Below are 21,892 nucleotides of genomic sequence, written 5' to 3' on the forward strand. Positions count from 1 at the left end.
TTCTGTACTGATATTGGAGCAAAATTCCTTCTTTAATTATAAAAGGTAACGCTGCTGATTTTAAATTAGACGCAAGCATCAAACTTAACAGATTGCACATTTGTGAATTTGCCAATAATTTTCTCATTCACACCACAGCTATTTAGAACCATGTCATGTTAATGTAACATTGGCTGCCCTGTCAAACACGACCCCTCTGAGTGCTTAGAACATTATCATATAAATGAATTTAGCACAGTTACGGTGCCCACTATTGGATTTAAAATCCTCTCACGAGTGGAAGGTGATTAATGAAAGAAGAAAAGCGCAAATCCACCATAACCCTTTCGCCTTGTGAAGTTATTTGATAACTATGGCCAATCACCCGGTCTCTCTCCTTCTCTCTATATTTAGCCAATGAAGCATCTGCAAGAAAGATATTAGTCTCTTGATATTCCCATCAGCAAAGTGCTGTGCAGACCAAATGCCCCCACCCCTTACCCCTCACTCCCCCTTTCATACCCGGACTCTCCCTCCCCCCGTGAAGATCTGCCATCCAAGTCCCAACTGGATTTTGCACGCCTTGGGTTCTTGGTCCAGCCACAGGTCAAAGGTACCCTGGAATTGGTAAACTTCTAAGCAACAAACCTTTTCCTATTATCACTGTACCTTTGAGACCACTTCCTGTAAGCAGTCTAGAGCCTTGGTAAGTGGATTATGTGATTTTGTTCTGTCACTTTACTAATCGCACACACTGTTCAACTAACAGCTGCATGACGGCAATGAAAACAAGACCAGCAGTAGCTTCTGTTGCTAGTGCGATACCCACTCTAAAAGTTTGCAAGCACGGATTGCACATTCTTGTTTGGATTGATTGGAATAATCAAGTTTAAATGCTCCAACCCCTTTTGTCTGCCAGAAAGTGGGAATGTGCAAAACACTCCCACCCAACCTGGCTGATGATTTTATGTGGAATGCAAAGCCTGTAGTGTCCAGCTGGGGGAACTTAAGCCCGGTGGACCCCAGCTCATGGTTATTTTACAGGGTGGGTCAGAGCCCCCCCTCGTCTCACCACACATCAATCCATGGTGTCATTTCAGTTTGAGGGAGATTTCCGATTTCTACAATGCATTAAGTAACACTGTAAGTGTGTTTATGCGTGTATGTTTGTGACCAATCCTGAGTATCTGACAATAAAAACCAATGCCATGACTTGCCACTAAAAGGTCTTGCTTTAAAAATAGCCATACTGTATTGAATTACAGTCAAGTCAACGCAGTGTTTGCCATTAACAGATCCTTAAAAAATAGCAGACACTGTGTGTAGTAAAGCGAATAAAATACAAATGAAAAGATAGGCTTAAACTTCAATTTAATTGGACTTTCAATTTAATTGCCTTAACTGTGTTAATTGTAACTAACTAAAAATAATAATAATAATAACTATGTCATGAAGAAAAAGGCGAGATGGAAATTAAATGAAGAGCTAAAGCTGGATATATTTCAGTATTTGCTTTAAATCTGTAAATAGATTTGTGGGATTTGGACGGTATGTTTTCTTAGTGAGACAAACCAACTGACAGCACAAAATAATATTAATTGATGTCGGTGCTGTTTATGTCCCACCAAAAAATGACATAACTTCTTGGAAAAGGATATCATAACCAAATTAGCTTTTGTTGAATTATATAAAAGGATGGAAAGTGAAATTTATGATTTTAGTAAAAAAAAAAAAAATTAACTGATGAGTTTTGATTTTGAAAATTTGTAGGAATGACCCGACCTCATAAATCAAATGTGTTTTTTATTCTTCTTTTAATTTCTCCTGTGATACTAGAGTTTGCTTTTCTGTAAGGCTTACACTAATTATATCTGGAAACTGTTAAAAAAAAAACCCAACCTGAACAAATTAAGCACTGTGGTGAATTATGTGGTGTGTCTTCATACATACTTGTCCTTGGAATCTGAGGAACGTGAGGTCATTCATATCTACTGTACACTCAGCAAGTGTCTGTTCTAAATGTATTATTCCTCAGGGACTAACAGCGTGATCTGCAGACTTTGCTCTCACCACAAAAAAATGATAACTGTTCATTTGCTTTCAAACAGAAACTACTCCAAACTACTGCAAAATGACAAGACAGAGACACATTTGAGCACAGTAAATAATCAAATGATCTCTGATCTCTGTTTTCCCAGTCTGGAATCATGCCTCTGTCAGGAACACCAGCACCACCCAACAAGAGGAAAAAGCTCTCCAAGATCATCACTGACCTGTCACACATTACCCAAGATGGTAAACCACCCACAACTTCAGCTTTATGCTTGATTTGTTGCATAATCATTCCCTACATAAACATATGAGACAGGTCAAAAAATGTCACCTGAGAATTTTGATTGATTGTCAGGAATGCTATGGTTATAAAGTAATGAAAGGGAATTACAGTACAACTTGAGTAAATTGTTTTCTGGTTTAATATATTTTAGAATGCAATTTTCTGCAGCAATTACTCTTCAGTGTCACATGATCCTTTAGAAATCATTCTAATATGCTGATATGGTGCTCAGCTAGTATCAGTTATGAATAATGGTCATTATTGTTTACCAGTGTTATTGCTTAATACTTCTGTGAAAATAGATTTTTTTGATAAATAAAAAGTTAAACAGAACAGCATTTATTTGAAACATTTGTAACATTGTACATCTCTTTTGCAGAATAAAAATAAAAAATTTTCTTATTTAAACCAAACTTTTGAAATGGCAAGGTTTCACAGTTTCTACAAAAATATTAAGCGACACATCTATTATTCTGCATTTATAACAGTAATAAAATGTTTCTTAAGTACCAGATAAGCATAATATACAAATATATATATATATATATATATATATATATATATATATATATATTGTGGCGGGGTGAGGAACTACACGACAACCGATGGAAGAGAAAAGTCCCCGAAGGGTGGATTTATTAGATGAAAGTGCTCTGGGTGAAGGCGGTGCTCTCCGTGGCGCTTTAAGTCCCTCGTGCTTGCTGTGTCCTGAGTGGTGGATCCCGTGCTGTGCTCTCCTTGGTGGGGGCTGACGGTCACACGCTGCTCTCTGGAAAAGAGGAGGTAAGGGTTAGCGTCTTTGTCAGGAGACATTCCTCCCCACTCTGTCTTCCTCCTCTGCCTAAGTAGGCACTGCTTGATGAGTTGCAGGTGCGACCGCTCAGCCCGTGATGAGCTCGTGCCGGTGATTCCGGTGTGTTGCCAGGGCGACGCTGACGAGCGCTCGGGACGCATGTCACACTCCCCCCCCCTAAGCGTCGACCTGCGCCTGCGGTACAATGGGGAGATATGGGGAGGGTGGGGAGTGGAGCCTGACAGACCTGCGAAAGCTGCCCCTATCCTGGAGAGACCGTCCGCGTTGGCGTTGGCCGTCCCCGCCCGATGTTGTATGGTGAAGTGGAAGTCCTGGAGCGCAAGGAACCAGCGGGTTACCCTGGGGTTGGTGTCCTTTGCGCGGGCCATCCACTGTAGTGGCGCATGATCTGTCAGCAGGGTGAACCGGCGTCCGAGGAGGTAATAGCGGAGCTCCAGGACTGCCCACTTGACGGCCAGCGCTTCCTTCTCCACGGCGGCATACCGTTGTTCGGTCGGGGTCAGCTTCCGGCTAATAAAGATCACCGGGTGTTCCTCGCCGTCCTGGACCTGGGAGAGAACGGCTCCCAACCCGATGTCCGAGGCGTCGGTTTGCACCAGGAAGGGGCAGTTGAAGTCGGGGGCTCGCAGGACTGGCTCCGTGGTGAGGGCTGACTTCACCTGCTGGAATGCCTCTTCCGCTCTTAGATTCCAGGCTATCTTCTCCGGTTGCCCCTTCCTGGTCAGATCTGTCAGGGGAGAGGCTAAGGAGGAGAAGTTAGGGATAAAACACCGGTAGTATCCTGCCAACCCCAAAAAGGCTCGTACCTGGGTCTTGGTAGAGGGCCGCGGTGCCGAGAGGATAGCTGTCACCTTGTTTTCCTGGGGGCGGATAAGGCCACGTCCCACGCAGAAGCCCAGGTACTTGGCTTCGGAGAGAGCCAGGTGACATTTCCGGGGGTTGGCGGTGAGCCCCGCCCGGCGGAGGTCCAGCAGCACCCTCCGGAGCCGCTCTAAATGTTCCCCCCAGGTCTCTGAATGGATGACCACGTCGTCGATGTAGGCCGCGGCGTAGGCCATATGGGGCCTCAGCAGGACATCCATGAGCCTCTGGAATGTGGCGGGGGCCCCGTGCAGGCCGAAGGGAAGGACCCGGTACTGCCAGTGGCCACTGGGGGTCGAGAAGGCTGTCTTCGGCTTGGCATCCTTAGACAGGGGGACTTGCCAATACCCCTTGGTGAGGTCGAGAGTTGATATGAACCGGGCCCTTCCTAGTCGATCCAGGAGCTCATCGACGCGGGGCATGGGATAGCCATCGAATTCAGAGACCTCATTTAGGCGGCGGAAGTCGTTACAGAACCGTAGGGTGCCGTCGGGCTTCGGGACCATGACGATGGGGCTGGACCATGGACTCCGAGAGGGCTCAATTACCCCTAGCTTCAACATCTCCTGTACCTCTGTCTCGATTGCGTGTCGCCGAGCCTCCGGGACACGATAGGGCCGCTGCCGGACGATGACTCCTGGTGGTGTTCGGATTTCGTGCTGGATGACGGTCGTCCGCCCTGGCAGAGGGGAGAACACATCCGAGAACTGACCGACCAGGTGCTGCAGTTCCGTCTTCTGGGCTGCGGAGAGGTGGGGGTCCATGTCCACAACCACGGGAGAGGTGGCGGCGAGGGCCGAGAGCTGGGGCCCGGTCCCCACCCAGCGCTTCAACAGGTTTATATGATAGAGCTGCTCTTCCCTTCGACGACCAGGTTGGCGCACTTTGTAGGTGACGGGTCCCACCCATTCGGTGACCGTATACGGGCCCTGCCAGCGGGCCAGGAACTTACAGGCTGAGGTGGGGACCAGTACCATGACGTGATCTCCCGGCTGGAACTCCCGGGGTTGGGCAGCCCGATTGAAGAGGCGCTGCTGGTCTTGCTGGGCCTTGGTCAGATGCTCCCGGACCAATGGCATGACCCTGTCGATCCGCTCCCTCATGGCCTTGACGTGCTCGACGGTGGTCCGACATACCGCAGGCTGTTGTTCCCAGGCTTCCCGGGCGACATCTAGGAGCCCTCGGGGTTGGCGGCCGAAGAGGAGCTCGAAGGGCGTGAAGCCGGTGGATGCCTGGGGCACCTCCCGGATCCCGAACAGCACATACGGGATCATCTGGTCCCAGTCGCGTCGGTCCTCGGCCACGACACGCCGCAGCATCTGTTTCAGGGTCTGGTTAAAGCGTTCCACGAGCCCATCGGTTTGTGGGTGGTATACGCTGGTCCGGATCTGTCGGACTTTGAGGAGTTTACAGAGGTCAGCCATGATCCGGGACATGAAAGGGGTGCCCTGGTCGGTCAGGATCTCCGCTGGCAGGCCAACCCGACTACTCAGTAGGAAGAGCTCCTGTGCGATGTTTTTGGCGGTGGCCTTGCGGAGGGGAATGGCCTCTGGGTAGCGGGTGGCATAATCCACGATCACCAGGATGTGTTCATGCCCCCGGGCGGACTTCGGCAGCGGCCCCACCAGGTCCATCCCGATGCGCTCGAAGGGCACCTCAATGATCGGCAGCGGGATCAGCGGGCTAGGGGGAGGAGTATGTGGCGAGGTCCGTTGGCACGTCGGGCACGCTTGGCAGTACCGCTTGACATCCGCCTCCAGTCCTGGCCAGTGGAAGCGGTCCCGGATCCGTTGCACAGTGTTTTGGGCGCCGAGGTGGCCAGCCATCGGGTGGGCGTGGGCGAGTTCCAAGACCGCCGGGACTTTGCTCCGCGGTACCACCAACAGCGTCTTTTCCTCCCCCCTCCGCTGGCCGACATAATAGAGCAGGCCGTTTTGGATGATGAAGTGGGGTGTGGGGTGGGGAGCTGGTTGTAGATCCTCCCCTTCCGCCACCCGCACTTGAGACCAGCAATGCTTGAGGCGCTCGTCCCCACGCTGCTCTTTGGCGAGCGTCCCCCCTCCCGCTATCTGCTGGAAGACATCGAAGAACAGGTTAGAGTTTTGGGAGGGGGACTCACCTCCTCGAGGGCTGTCTGACGTTAGCAGCGCGGGGCCTCGTCGAGGGCGCCTTGCTGGACTCCGGCGTCGGCGGTTCCCGGCCGGGCTAGCAGGCTGTGTGCTGGAGGTGAGGAGCTGATCGAACCCCGGCCAATCCCGGCCGAGGAGAACGGGTACCGGTAGGTTCCTTAAGATTCCCACTTCGACGGGCCAGGAACCAGGTGTCGCGGTGATGGTCACTCTCCGGGCCGGCACATGCCTGGTATCCCCGTGCACGCACGTTATCGCCAGCCGGGCCCTGGAACCTGTTCGGGGTGGAAGGACAGTCGGTTGTATCAGGCTTACCCCGCTGCCCGAGTCGAGGACGGCGACGAATGGCCGGCCGTTGATGCGCACCCGGGCCCGTGGTGCCTCCGGCGCTGGACCGTGGACTGAACAGCCTGCTAGCCATGTCCGTCCTGGGGAACGCGGCGGCTCGGTGGGCATTGGCTCGTCCTGGGTGCCGGGAACCGCAGGCCTGCTCACGGGTCGCTGGGTGCCCTCCGGCGAGCGTCGCTCCTGGACCACCCTTCGGGGAAAAGGCGGCGCTCGCTCCCCTATCTCCCGGTGTTGGGCAGCCTCCGCCAGCTCAATGGCCTCCACGAGCCCGTCGAGATCGGTGGGATTCCTCATGCCAGCCGCCTGCCTCAACGCACGGGGAAGGGCGCGGAGGAGTCGGTCGATCACCACACGCTCAGCTACCTGGTGTACGGAGGGACCCCCGGCCAACAGCCAATGTTGGGCCAACCGGGATAGTTCGGCCGCCTGGGCGCGAGCGGGCTGTCGAGCTCGATATTCCCAGTCATGGAACTGCTGCGCCGCACAGATTGGGGAAAGGCCTACTCGGCCTAGGATCTCCTTCTTCACCTCTCCATAGTTCCGGCTTCTCTCGGCCGTCATGGTGAAATACGCCCGCTGCGCTTCCCCGGTCAGCAGCGGCGCGAGGAGACGGGCCCACTCGTCCTCTGGCCACGCCTCCCGGACTGCGGTGGCCTCAAACATCCGAAGATACATCTCCACGTCATCATGTGACGTCATTCTTGGCATCAGCTGGACGGCTTGGACACGGGGGTCAGGCAGCGGCGTGCGGTGGGCGGCGGCGCGGAGGGCGGCGAGCTCACGTTCGGCGTCTCCTTGACGTGAGGCCATGTGCTCCACTATTTGTTGCTGGCGGATGCTCACCTCGGTGAGGTGCTTCAGCAGTTCTTCCATGCCGGGGGAGGAGCGGCCGCCTGTGAAAACAGAGCAGAACAAATGACAGGGGGAACAAAAAGGAAACAGAAAAAAAAACAAACGGGTGGCTTTAAGGGTCTCCTCAGGGGTCGGTTGTCGGTGTCCAGCTCACACTCTTGCCTGCATTCTCCACCAGTGTGGCGGGGTGAGGAACTACACGACAACCGATGGAAGAGAAAAGTCCCCGAAGGGTGGATTTATTAGATGAAAGTGCTCTGGGTGAAGGCGGTGCTCTCCGTGGCGCTTTAAGTCCCTCGTGCTCGCTGTGTCCTGAGTGGTGGATCCCGTGCTGTGCTCTCCTTGGTGGGGGCTGACGGTCACACGCTGCTCTCTGGAAAAGAGGAGGTAAGGGTTAGCGTCTTTGTCAGGAGACATTCCTCCCCACTCTGTCTTCCTCCTCTGCCTAAGTAGGCACTGCTTGATGAGTTGCAGGTGCGACCGCTCAGCCCGTGATGAGCTCGTGCCGGTGATTCCGGTGTGTTGCCAGGGCGACGCTGACGAGCGCTCGGGACGCATGTCACAATATATATATATATATATATATATATATATATATATATATATATATATATATTATTTTTTTTCAATAATTTGCTTTTATATTTCAGTAATAGTTCATAATAATTTACTGTATTTTTCTGACTATGATACTGTGGTCTGGGATTACATGCTCTAACAGCTATTTTTCATATAATTAAAGAGTGTGTTTGTTTAGCCTTCCTGACAGGTGAGAAGATGTCTTCTTTGAAAGATGTAATTAAAGACTATGAACATGCCACAACACATGCAACAACCTGCTCAATCGCCTGTGGTGGCGGTGTCACTGTTTATCAGTGCCTGCAGTAAATAAATATGTTAAATAACACTAAAATATCCTTTATGTATTTTATCCCATTTTATGAACACAATTTATAAATCGAAAGAACGAATTAGTAAATTTAGCAATCGTGTGCATGTTTTAGTACAACAAGGGAATGAATTAGTAAATCATGCACACAATTTATTAATTTTTCTTGCATGTCATGTGCAGGGCTACGTATGAAAGGGCTTTTACATTTGCTCAAAATCTAACTTTTAAATTAAAAACAAACAAGCAAGCCCAGTCCAGATTTAAAAAGTAACGCAAAGGTAATGTAATGCATTACTTTCCATAAAAAGTAACTAAGTAATGTATTTAGCTACTTTTTTAGGGAGTAACGCAATATTTTTTAAACACTGCTGTTTATTGAAAACATAATTTTCATTCAGGGCCTGTCACTTAGGTTCCATGCGTCTGGATTTAATATGTCTTAATGAGGAGTAATATGTCAGTAACAACATGCATCTCGCAGATTTCATAGCTGAAATGTCAGTTGTGTCTCAGATTATTACCGGAGCACCGCTCATCATTATAATCATGGGACATTTACTCCACCGAAAGAACATTACATAAGTGTCTCCAGCGGAAATCAAGTCTAATTGATGGGTTCTTTTTTTCATGCTCTTGAATGTGAGTGAAAAAATTATTGTTGTGAAAGAATGGAAAATCTGTGAAAGAATTGAGAGGTTCTTGCAAACCTGATACATGTTTATATGTTTTTCCTTCAAAAACATTATTCTGGTATGAGGAAACTGTTTCTTATTCCATGCAGGGATGTTTAATCTAATGGAGGAATAGACTTGATAATGTTTAAATGATTTTACTGTTTATATTAATACTGTTACGAACATTTCCAAGGAACTGTGTCTGTTTTTCCAGCACAAACAGTGGGTGGTAGGATGACTAATAGCTATTTAGTTACTGTTATGATTACAATGCAGGAAAAAAGATACATCTGTATAAATATGGATGACGATACTTGATACTGGAGAATATTGGATATATTATTTATTCTTTCCAAGCAGTCTGATAATACCATGCACAGTTAAAATACAAGTGAACCAACGGAGTATCACAATGCTGATTGCACTTTATGTTAATATATAAAACATTTACTAGTTTGCCAGATACCTTCAAGCTGAAAACTGATTGTCATTTAATGATATATAAACATTAAACTAGCACAGTAGTGAATAATGTCTTTCTGTTTTGCTTGTATTCTAGAGTATGAATCAGAGCCTGAGGCCTCAGAGTTTGACCTGGGGAAAAAGATCAGTCCACCCAAGGATATCATGCTGGAGGAACTATCCCTTCTGAAGAACAAAGGCTCCAAGATGTTCAAGATGAGGCAGATTCGTGTGGAGAAGTTCATCTACGAGAACAATCCTGACTTCTTCAGTAGTGATTCCATGGTAAGGCAGGCTAAGAGCTATCGACATCTGTGAACTTGTTGTTAGATTATTTGCATTAAATGATCATTATTCCTAAAGCTCAGCTCTCCAGTGTTCTCCATTCATCCTATTCTGATTCTTTATTCTTGTTCTTATTTCTTATTTAAATGTACATTTGAGTGCTGATTTGGAAACTCTTCCAATTATTATGTTACTCCGTGGAAAGGATAACCTCCAGAAGTTCGTGCCCAGCCTGGGGGGCCAGATGATGGATGTTGGTGGGCATCTGATTGGTGGTCATATGTCTGGCCAGGCTGGTAGAGGCGGTCAAGCACCAGTGCCGCCTCCTAAACCCGGAAGCTATGGAAAGGGATTAGAGGGTGGGCTACAAGCAGGTGGGCTCGCTGGAGGAGCAGGTGCTGGAGTGGCTGGAGGAGAAGGGGGGAAGGATGGTGTGTCAGGAGATGCACAGGGTGAGTAGGAATCCAGATGAAGACCTTTATACACTAACCAGCCCACCCACACTAGAAACTGCCATAGAGACTCAACATGAAACTTGTGTTAAACAAGGTTATTATCGTAAAAAAAAAAAGAAAAAAAAAAAAGTAATTTTGTTCCAGTACATTATGCATTAATTCAATGGACATTACTGTTAACTGTAAAACACAATATAATGAAGTGCAAATTCAAAATACAGATAAAACACCTGTAAATATATATATATATATATATATATATATATATATATATATATATATATATATATATATATATATATATATATATATATATTTATTTATTTTTTTCACAGTGTAACAAAAACAGAAATAAAATAAAATACAAATATTAGATGAAAAAACTTAAACTATTCGAAATTGTTTTATGTTTCTTTGGCAACTGAAATAAGTTTGAAGTTCGGATAAGTTAAAGTAATAGTAGTAGTAAAATTTGTATTAAAACCAATATAAAAATGAATTAAACATATATAGCAATATTTAGAGACATCAAAAAACTAATACAAAGGACCAACATATTACAACATTTCTTAAAATGAAAATAAACAAAAATAAAAGCAATTCCAAAATATTAATGAAAACTAAACCCAGAAGAACTGTGGCAATGCTTCCAAGGAACCTAACTGCAAAGCTACATTTGTCACGCTGCCAGTCTTTGTTTTCCTGGGTGTTCCCTAGTGAGCTCACTTCCCCTTAGGCACTTCACCATAGGCACTTTAATTCCGCTAGTCTGGTTGTGTCTTCACAGTAATTGCACTCCAATTAGAATCGCACAGGTGTTGACAATACTCTGTCATTAGTTTCCCTATATAGAGCTGTCTTTCTCTGTTGTCATCATGGAGTCCTTACCCTATGTGTCTCATGCTCTCGTTCCCCCGAGACTTCCTCTACCTTCTCATTCTTCCAAGTTCCCCGTTTCATCCGGTTCCCTCTTTTGGTTACGTTTGTCTCTCATGACTGTTTATTTTTGTAGTTACCCCTCTGTTTAAATAAAAACCCTTACCTGCATTTGGATCTACCCTCTCTTTGTGTTTTCCCAAACCCAACCGTGACAGAAGGACTCCATCATGCCTAGATCCAGCGGTGTGAGATTTCGAATCGGTTCCCCAGCCACCATGGAGGAACGGAGGGGGAGATTCCGGAACTTAACCACCCTTCATCAAGAGGGAAGGGAGGTGGGTGGCCTGGCGCAATTGTTTTGGACTTTGGCAGTCGGGTTAGGTTACAATGATGCAGCACTAAAGGATTGGTTTAATAATTGCCTGGATGATCCTTTACCTCAATGGGAGATGAAGGGGTTAGAGATCCTGGACTTTTGGGGGTTTACCAATTACCTGCACCATCGTGCTCAGTGGAATGCAACAACCACACCAGAGTTTCCAGACAAGGCTGCCAGCTCAGCCCCACAACCCAAGATGGCCACCAGCCCAGCCCCACAGCCCAAGATGGCCGCCAGCCTAGCGCCACAGCTCAAGATGGCCGCCAGCCCAGCACCACAGCACAAGATGGCCGACTCAACGCCACCGACTCTCCATCGTAGAGGGCGGAGGAGGAGACAGGCAGCTACTGTTCCTCAGGACCCGGAGAACGTTCCCGAGCGGGCGGCTGCCGTCCATGAGGCCATTCCCGATGCGGTGCCCGCTGCTGGTCCCGAGGCGGTGCCCGATGCTGTTTCCGAGGCCGAGGCTGTTCCCGAGAAGGTGCTCGATGCTGTTCGAGAGGCCGAGACAATGCCCGATGCTGTTCCCGATGTGGTGCCCGCTGCGGTTCTGGAGGCCGAGGCGGTACCCGCTGCTGTTCCGGAGGCCGAGGCGGTGGCCGAGGCCGTTCCCGATGCGGTTCCCGTTGCTGTTCTGGAGGCCGAGGCGGTGCTCGCTGCTGTTCCGGAGGCCGAGGCGGTGACCGAAGCCGTTCCCGATGCGGTTCCCGTTGCTGTTCCGGAGGCCGGGGCGGTGGCCGAGGTCGTTCCCGATGCGGTGCCCGCTGCTGCTCCGGAGGCCGAGGCTGTTCCCGAGGCGGTGCCCGAGGCAGTTCCCGAGGCGGTGCCCGATGCAGTTCCCGAGGCGGTGCCCGATGCAGTTCCCGAGGCGGTGCCCGAGGCAGTTCCCGAGGCGGTGCCCGAGGCAGTTCCCGAGGCGGTGCCCGAGGCAGTTCCCGAGGCGGAGCCCGATGCTGTTCCCGAGGCGGTGCCCGATGCTGTTCCCGAGGCGGTGCCCGATGCTGTTCCCGAGGCGGTGCCCGATGCTGTTCCCGAGGCGGTGCCCGATGCTGTTCCCGAGGCGGTGCCCGATGCGGTTCCCGAGGCGGTGCCCGATGCGGTTCCCGAGGCGGTGCCCGATGCGGTTCCCGAGGCGGTGCCCGATGCGGTTCCCGAGGCGGTGCCCGATGCGGTTCCCGAGGCGGTGCCCGATGCGGTGCCCGAGGCTGTTCCCGAGGCGGTGCCCGATGCAGTTCCCGAGGCGGTGCTCGATGCGGTGCCCGAGGCTGTTCCCGAGGCGGTGCCCGATGCAGTTCCCGAGGCGGTGCCCGATGCAGTTCCCGATGCGGTTCCCGAGGCGGTGCTCGATGCGGTGCCCGATGCGGTTCCCGAGGCGGTGCCCGATGCAGTTCCCGAGGCGGTGCCCGAGGTTGTTCCCGAGGCGGTGCCCGATGCAGTTCCCGAGGCTGTTCCCGATGCGGTGCCCGAGGCTGTTCCCGAGGCGGTGCCCGAGGCTGTTCCCGAGGCGGTGCCCGATGCAGTTCCCGATGCTGTTCCCGAGGCGGAGCCCGATGCTGTTCCCGAGGCGGAGCCCGATGCTGTTCCCGAGGCGGAGCCCGATGCTGTTCCCGAGGCGGAGCCCGATGCAGTTCCCGAGGCGGAGCCCGATGCAGTTCCCGAGGCGGAGCCCGATGCAGTTCCCGAGGCGGTGCCCGATGCAGTTCCCGAGGCGGAGCCCGATGCTGTTCCCGAGGCGGTGCTCGATGCAGTTCCCGAGGCGGTGCCCGATGCAGTTCCCGAGGCGGTGCCCGAGGCGGAGCCCGATGCTGTTCCCGAGGCGGAGCCCGATGCTGTTCCCGAGGCGGTGCCCGATGCTGTTCCCGAGGCGGTGCCCGATGCAGTTCCCGAGGCGGTGCCCGAGGCGGTGCCCGATGCGGAGCCCGATGCTGTTCCCGAGGCGGTGCCCGATGCAGTTCCCGATGCTGGTCCCGATGCAGTTCCCGATGCAGGTCCCGAGGCGGTGCCCGATGCAGGTCCCGAGGCGGTGCCCGATGCAGGTCCCGAGGCGGTGCCCGATGCTGTTCCCGAGGCGGTGCCCGATGCTGTTCCCGAGGCGGTGCCCGATGCAGGTCCCGAGGCGGTGCCCGATGCGGTGCCCGATGCTGTTCCCGAGGCGGTGCCCGATGCAGTTCCCGAGGCGGTGCCCGATGCTGGTCCCGAGGCGGTGCCCGAGGCAGTTCCCGAGGCGGTGCTCGATGCAGTTCCCGAGGCGGTGCCCGAGGCTGTTCCAGAGGCGGTAACCACAAGACCGTGGTGGTCTTCTACTCCGCCCTGGGGGACTCTGGCGGTGACCACGAGGACGTGGTGGTCGTCCGCTCCACCCTGGGGGACTCGGGCGGTGACCACGAGGACGTGGTGGTCGTCCGCTCCGCTCTGGGGGACTCCGGCGGTGACCATGAGGACGTGGTGGTCTTCTGCTCCGCCCTGGTGGACTCTGGCCTCGACCACAAAGATGTGGTGGTCATCTGCTCCGTCCTGGTGGACGCCTCAACATGCCCTTCATGGACTTATGTTTTGTGTTTTTTGAGTTCTGTTTCTGTCTGTTCCTTTTAGTTTAGTCTGGCCCTCCTTCCCTCCCCCTGAGCCTCCACCTGTCCGCCTCCCTCCTGGACTCCTTGTTTTGTGTTGCACCTTTCCATTCCTCCTGGTTGCTCCTGTCCCTGTTTTCTGTCCCTCCGTCCCTCCCCCTGGTCCGCCGCCGTTCCACCTCCCTCCTGCCTCTTTTTCTGTTGGGGTTTTCCTGGGTTTAGGTGGAGCATCTGGTAGCTGCTCCGTAGGGAGGGGGTAATGTCACGCTGCCAGTCTTTGTTTTCCTGGGTGTTCCCTAGTGAGCTCACTTCCCCTTAGGCACTTCACCATAGGCACTTTAATTCCGCTAGTCTGGTTGTGTCTTCACAGTAATTGCACTCCAATTAGAATCGCACAGGTGTTGACAATACTCTGTCATTAGTTTCCCTATATAGAGCTGTCTTTCTCTGTTGTCATCATGGAGTCCTTACCCTATGTGTCTCATGCTCTCGTTCCCCCGAGACTTCCTCTACCTTCTCATTCTTCCAAGTTCCCCGTTTCATCCGGTTCCCTCTTTTGGTTACGTTTGTCTCTCATGACTGTTTATTTTTGTAGTTACCCCTCTGTTTAAATAAAAACCCTTACCTGCATTTGGATCTACCCTCTCTTTGTGTTTTCCCAAACCCAACCGTGACAACATTAATGTAAAATGTTTTAGGCACTTGTGTAAAAATGCTGAAAAATTAGGATTCTGTCAAAAATATTATCATAAATAGATTTTCTTTTTCAATTAACTTCTATTAATTAAACTGAATCAGCATTTGGTGTGACAGTCCTTTTAAAGCAACTGTGCCCTCGGTGCACATATGCCTAATTTTTTCAGGTAGTTTTGCAGGTAAGATTCTTGAAGTGTCTTGGAGACATTGCCACAGTTCTTCTGGATTTAGTCTGTCTCAGTTTGTTCTGTTTCTTCATGTTATTCCAGACAGACTGATGATAGTGAGATCAGATCTCTGTGTGGAGCACTGGCTGCTGTCAGACTCCTGCAAACAAAAATCTCTCTGGATTATTACAATTAATGACAAAAATAACTGATATTTCCTACTGACACACTACAGCAAAAGAGAGATAACCGACTTAAAACCATTTTTTAGCTGCATGGGGAAAATACTAGTGTTCTAATCATTTTGGCCACCATATATATATAAATGGCAAAAGCATATACAATTTTTTTAATTAAAATGAAAACATACAATGCGCAAATAAAAGGCAATGAAAATTCAAATAGTGTATAAACAATACCAAATAAAACTTTTTTTAAAGGGACAGTTTTACCATTAATTTTTAATACTCATCCTCAAATTTTTGGGTGAACCATGCCTTTACTTAATAGAGCCCTTAACTAATGGAATGCAATTGGTTTGAATCAATTTATATTTCTCTATAGATGAGGAGAGTTCTAAGGCTGCTTTGGAAAAGGCGAAAAAGAAGGGTGCATATGTGAAGACATATGTTTCCCCTTGGGAACGGGCGATGAAGGGCAATGAAGAACTTCTAGCAACAATGAAATCTCAAATGCCTGGACCCTGCTCTCAAAAGGAGCTGCGCAATTACAAGTGCTTCAACAGGTGCAGTTGCATTTCTTCATATAGGCTGGGCAATCTGCCTCTCCTCTTTTCCTGTGCATGCATCAATTGTACTTTGGTTTCCTTTGATTTTCAATTGTACTAATGGTTTCCTTTTTGCCTTTAATTGGTCTCTCTCTTTCTAGGAGTGCTATGCCTTTTGGAGGTTTTGAGAAGGCCTCTCAGCTGATGACCTTTCAGATGCCAGACATCGAGGTGGCCGCTGAGGAGCTTGAACCTGCAGTGGTGTACCATCATGATATTGGCTCACGGCCCTCCTTTAACCGCACACCCATTGGCTGGGGAGGTAGCGCTGAACCAGGCAGCATTCACATGGAGTTGGATACTATACCATTTGATGGGGAGACTGATGACCTGTGAATCTACAACACTAAAAAAAGAAAAAAAAAAAGAAAAATAAATTATGCCTGTCCTAATTACGCTGCACTCTAATAGCCAGACACCCACCTACGCACACAGCCACAATTTAACAGTCCATCAGGAGGACATGTAAAATGTGAATGGCAAACCTCTCTCACTGTACACGAGAATCTAACTTTGAATCCAACTCTGCCTCTTAATGTGAGCTTTTAAAAAAAGAAATACATATGTATTTGTGGAGGAATTTTATGCATGAAGCATATCAACTTAAATGAAGGTGTCAGGTGGAGACTGAGGTTTTGATTTGCTTGTTATTTTGTCAGCATGTTGCACTTTAGAAGTGAACAAATGAGCATAAAGTGCCTTGGGCAACAATGTTCAGTTAGCATTCGCAGTGATGGACTGCTTGGCACGCACTGATTTGTCCTGTCACTTAAAGAAGGTAAACAGTTTTTGACTGCACAGTCTACAACCTCCCTTTAAATAAGCTAATGTCCCACTTTAACATTTAATTATAGTGTCATTTACATGAGCAAATACTAATTATAATCATGATCATCATGTACTTATGATTATAATAAAGTTGTGGTGCATCTTACACAGTATTGTTGTCTCTGCTGTAGTAGATTATTTCATGTAATATGAGCACATTATGCATGTTAATATATAACTGGCATCCATGTCTTCACAATAAAAACTCTAAACTACTGTCTTCACACCATTACATGCCCATTCTTCAATAAATGATTGATTGCATTTCTGTTGCTGTCTTTTTTATGTATATACTTTGTCATTTGTTACTATAATTAAACTGGGAAGGAGAAAGTGGGTCATGAGTATATTTGCCTGTGTTTTATGGCACTAATACTAACCACAGCCAGCAGGTTGCACACAATATTTCATGAGGACTTAAAGCTGGTTCTTTTTAGTGAATGAAAAATGCGCAATGCAAGTGTTCAGTTCTTAAACAAATTACTTGCATGAATCAGTTCTCTTTAAACCGTTAGAATAAATATATAAAATAATAATAATAATAATAATATTTTTTTAAATAAATGTGTCAGCTGGACCAGTAACTGAATTAATGTGACTCATATTTACTGAACATATCTGCTACTTATTTGTTATTTTGTTATGTCTTACTCAAAATGATGTAGAACTTTTGTTTTACTTAAAATTAATGAACTTTAAATATGTCTGAAATATATGGGCCCCTTATTGTATTGCATAGAAAGTCTGTGAAATGTCCAAGAGTCTGCAAACAAAAAAACATTTCTTTTTTTTTTTTACTGAAATGCCTATATCTATATATTCATATGAAGAATCCCCCCCCCCAAAAAAAAATAAATAAAAAATATCCATAGTCGTTAATGGACTTTGGATATTTTTCTTTTCTTTTTTTTATGAACCCTTGTATTTACAACCAGTCAACCATCCCAGCCTATGGCCCAGTCTCCTTGTCACACTCACACTCCGTCGACTCGACACCTGAGACGCCAAACATCGCGAGAGTTGGTTGCCTTGGCTGCAGCACAGTGACGCTGAGGAACGTTTAAGGTTTAGCGGCAGAAAATAACAGATTTTTACTCTGCTGACCAGCCAGGGGGAGGATGCATGTGGCAAGGTAAGGAAACCCTTCTTTCACCATCCTATCGAAGTAGTGTATGATCCTCTGACATGAGAAAAGGACAGAGAAGACGTTTCGCTGTGTGAGTTGGGAAGTTAAGACGTAGCTGCTCTTTCACAGGCATGTGCTGATCTAGTAAACAAACACAGGGATGCATCACTGTCAGAACGAATGCATTTTAATCATTTATGCAGCACATCGGATTTCAAATTGGCGTTTTCTTACTTGGCCATGCTTCTCAGAGAGTGTTGTATTGTCATACAGGTATATAGTGCGAAGGAGACGCTAAATCTCACATGCTCTAATGTGCTGACGAAGCTGTGCACACTGTGCGTTGTGCGAACGCAACGCTGCGCATCTAGAAGTTCGCCACGTACGTAGTAGAATAAGCACATGGCTGAGCTGCGACCATGTCGATGCATGCATCAGTTCTATCCTAAATAGCAAATTACCTATGCATTTTTATGTTTTGTAATTTCTCTAGCGATTGAATGCAACCTGCATTACAGGGAAAAAAGGATATTGCAGATTTGGAGGTGATTTATTACTGGCCCCGTCTCGTGCGTTTTAACTTGCCCAGCACAGGACCATATGCTCCTCACCATTTTCAGTGACGTAACGCTTTCTCATCTTTTCAATACACTTGATTGTCCTCTAGCCGCCAATGTCATCTGCTGGTTTTAGAAGCTGTGCAGGTGAGAAACGGAGAGAGTGAGAAGTGTAGGTCATTCAGGTGATCTATCTATCTATCTATCTATCTATCTATCTATCGTTCTGAGGAAATAATAGCATTCATAAACTTGTTTTTTCTTCATTGAACGGAATAATTTGAGTTTAATGAGTTGGGTAATTTGCGTGCATTGAAATCAGTCAGTTTTCAGTGTGATGGTGTGTTACATAAACAAGCCGGAGAGATGTCTCTATTAATACAGTGAAGAGGGGTGATCAAAATAGACACCCCTCCATCCAAACCCTACCCTTTATGTTCTCTCATAACCCCATCCTTTGGCAATCTCTCTGTGAAAAGTAAATAAGAGCCCTGGCATGCATGCGAAATAAGCCTACTAATTGTTATGTAAAATTTAGAAATGAATAAATTAACATACTGATGGTCACTCCTCGAGGGCCTGCGCACCCATGTATTCATCAGCAGACAGAGCCTTCAGTCTGGCTAATTGGTTGGGGCTGTATGGGATTCCTGTAAATTTCACAACATGCTTTTAAGGGCTTACGACAGGAAGGGACAGAAAAGCCCTTGAGGGTAACTTTTTTTAAACTTCTCAAGGTAAAGGAACATTTGAGATGAGTGGGGGATATTCATGTGTAAATCAAAACTCTTGTCTTCATTTGATATTAGCCTTAGTCTTTTGCTTGTGAGGGTAGTTTTCCTGCTTCATCAAGCCCATGCACTCTCAGCTCACATGCACTCCTCTCTCTGTGATGGTGTGCGCTCACTCTATGCAGAGGAAACGCAAATAAGCTGCCGTCCATTAATGCCAAACAGAATTTAACAACAGATTGTCTTAGAAAACGCATAATGACTCTACTATTTCATATAAAGTCCCATATGCATGGCGAATGATAATTCTTCTCCACATAGATGCACTCATAGTGATGCTGTCATGTTTGTCCTGTTGCTTTCATCAGCATTGGTCATGTTGAACTAATAACAGTCATGTGTGATTACAGACATTTTATTTAGTAAATAAATACTTTCTAGGATACTATATGTGTATACAGTAAGAAAAAAATTCACAGGATTTGCATACATCCCAATGGCTATTTTTGAATGTTTTTTTTTTTTATGTTACATTTATTTTCCAGAGTACTTTGCAGCCCAGTAAAATGTATCATGGACAGTGAGGAGATTTTAATTAGACTGACACAAGCTGCTGGCATTGCAAGTCTCACAGCAGTCAGTGTAAATAATCTAGCACATTTGGACTGTCATCGCCTGTCAATATTACACAATATCCTAACAGAGGCAAACTTGCATGAATTGCACATTACAGACTAAAATCTTAAACCGATTGAGTAAAGGACAATAAATAATCACATGTATGGTTGTGATTTGGCAAGTGGCAAAAATCTTCTACAAAGAATAATTCAGTTTTTTTTTTCAACAAATGCATGTGACAGACAGAAAGTGCATGTCTGTAGCCAGACCCTCATTATTTCTTATTACACCGTGATATACAGGTGCATCTAAAAAAAAATGTTTTGTAATTTAATTAAAAAAAAAAAACGTTCTTATATTCTAGATTCATTGCACCCAAACTGATAATATTTCAAGAGTTTTTTTTTATTCTGATAATTACGATTTACAGCTTAAAAATTCTGACAATCATCAACACCTTCCGCAAGGAGGGTAAGCCACAGAAGGTCATTGCTGAAAGGCCTGGCTGTTCACTGAGTGCTGTATCAAAATATATTTATAGAAAGTTGATTGGAAGGAAAAGTTGTGTTAGGAAAAGGTGCACAAGCAACAGGGATGACCACAGCCTTGGGAAGATTGTCAGGAAAAGCTGATTCAAGAACTTGGTAGAGCTTCACAAGGAGTGGACTGAAGCCGGAATCAGGGCATCAAGAGTCACCACACTCAGTCGTCTTCAGGAAAAGGGCTACAGCTGTCACGTTCCTAGAACCAAGCCACTCCTGAACCAGAAAAAAAACGACAGAAGCATTTGACCTGGGGTAAGGAGAAAAAGAACTGGACTGTTGCTCAGTGGTCCTCTTTTCAGTCCTATTTTCAGATGAAAGTAAATTTAGCATTTCATGTGGAAATTAAGGTCTGGAGTCTGGAGGAAGACTGGAGAGGCACAGAACCCAAAGTCCAGTGTGAAGTTTCTGAAGTCAGTGATGATTTTGGTGCCGTGGCATCTGCTGGTGTTGGTCCATTGTGTTTTATCAAGTCCAAAGTCAATGCAGACATCTACCAGGAGATTTTGGGGCATTTTATGCTTCATCTGTTGACAAGCTTTATGTAGATGCTGATTTCCTTTTCCAGCAGGACTTTAGCACCTGCCTACAGTGCCTAAACCACTTTCAAGTGGTTTGCTGACCATGATATTACTGTGCTTGATTGACCATCCAACTCACCTGACCTGAACCTCACAGAGAAGCTATGGGGTATTGTGAAGAGGAAGATAAGTAACATCTGACAAACAATCCAGAGGAGCTAAAGGCCACTATCAAAGCAATCTGGGCTTCAATAACACCTCAGCAGTGCCACAGACTGATCACCCCCATGAAGATCTTGAAATTTTCTGGTTTGTAAATCTTTTTTTATTTATTTATTTGATCTTTTGAGAAAATATTCAATTTTTTTTTTTAAATAATTACCTAAGTCATAACCACCAGAATTAAAACAAAAAACTCTTAAAATATTTCAGTTTGTGTGCAATGAATCTAGAAAATAAGAAAGTTTGCTTTTTTGAATTAAATTACAAAAAAATAAAGACCTTTTCCATGATATTCTAATTGTTTGAGATGCACATGTAAGTCTCTCTCATTAACAGATTTGGTCATTTTCTGGACGACAGTTACCCTATTTGAAGTTGAAATGTATACATTTTATTGCATTGGTAATAAAGTATCAAACCAACAATTGTGGCTTAACTGTCCAAATATGATTTGTAGCCACTGTGTCTTTGCAGTATTTCAATGTGTCTGTGTTTTCTAGTTTTTGTCCGTATTGCCCTTTTGTTTCTTATTCTTTATTAATTGTGTTTGTAGAAATGCTTTTAGAAAGCGAAATGGAGAAAGATGAATGCTTTAAGCACCCCAGCTCTCTTTCGAGCTCTCTTTAAATTCTGTTTGCTGTCCTGTAGCTTATGTTGAAGTCCCCCTCAGTCAGTGTCTGAAGCCACAAGCCTCTTGGTCTACATTTGGTCTTTTAAAAAAAAACTTTAAACCCGGAGAAATGCATACAGTGAATCTGAACAGTTAAATACTTAAAGGTCCCATGACATGAAAATTTCACTTTATGAAGTTAACATTAATATGAGTTCCCCTAGCCTGTCTATGGTCCCCAAGTGGCTAGAAATTTCGATAGGTGTAAACCAAGCCCTGGGTGTCCTGCCCTGCCTTTGAGAAATGAGAGCTCTGATGGGCCAATCTGGAATCTTCCCCTTATTTTGTCATAAGGGCAAAGGTTACCTCCCTTTTCTCTGCTTTGCCCGCCCAGACAATTTGGAGAAAATGGATTCAGTTTATTTTTTACATTTAATTCAATCACAATGTCAGCACAGGCTTAACAAACAGACTTTTACGATTTGGATTTATGATGTGTAGCTAATTCAAGTTCACACAGACTTTCTAAATCGTTTAATACGGTTTATGCATCAGTGAATCAAGCCAGGGACTAAA

General features: G+C 46.7%; 2 protein-coding genes across 5 annotated transcripts in view; both read left to right on the forward strand.

The window, feature by feature from the left end:
* Positions 1-516: 516 nt before the first annotated feature.
* On the forward strand, positions 517-16,653 carry LOC127970400 (myozenin-1-like). Its single transcript, XM_052572972.1, has 6 exons — positions 517-685; positions 2,178-2,274; positions 9,444-9,631; positions 9,837-10,083; positions 15,339-15,519; positions 15,663-16,653. Exons 2-6 carry the CDS (start codon positions 2,187-2,189, stop codon positions 15,895-15,897), a joined length of 939 nt encoding a protein of 312 aa, XP_052428932.1. The 5' UTR covers positions 517-685; positions 2,178-2,186; the 3' UTR covers positions 15,898-16,653.
* A 700-nt stretch (positions 16,654-17,353) lies between these two features.
* LOC127970381 (inactive ubiquitin carboxyl-terminal hydrolase 54) overlaps positions 17,354-21,892 on the forward strand; it is a 60,581-nt gene continuing 56,042 nt past the window's right edge. Inside the window, exon 1 of one of the 4 annotated variants that reach the window (XM_052572934.1) lies at positions 17,354-17,521. The gene's annotated coding sequence lies outside the window, so the exon portion shown is untranslated. The remainder of the gene's footprint in view (positions 17,522-21,892) is intronic. The other 3 variants (XM_052572939.1, XM_052572935.1, XM_052572938.1) reach the window with 3 other exon arrangements.

Source organism: Carassius gibelio, chromosome B13 (genome assembly GCF_023724105.1).
Source record: "Carassius gibelio isolate Cgi1373 ecotype wild population from Czech Republic chromosome B13, carGib1.2-hapl.c, whole genome shotgun sequence".
Taxonomy (NCBI): domain Eukaryota; kingdom Metazoa; phylum Chordata; class Actinopteri; order Cypriniformes; family Cyprinidae; genus Carassius; species Carassius gibelio.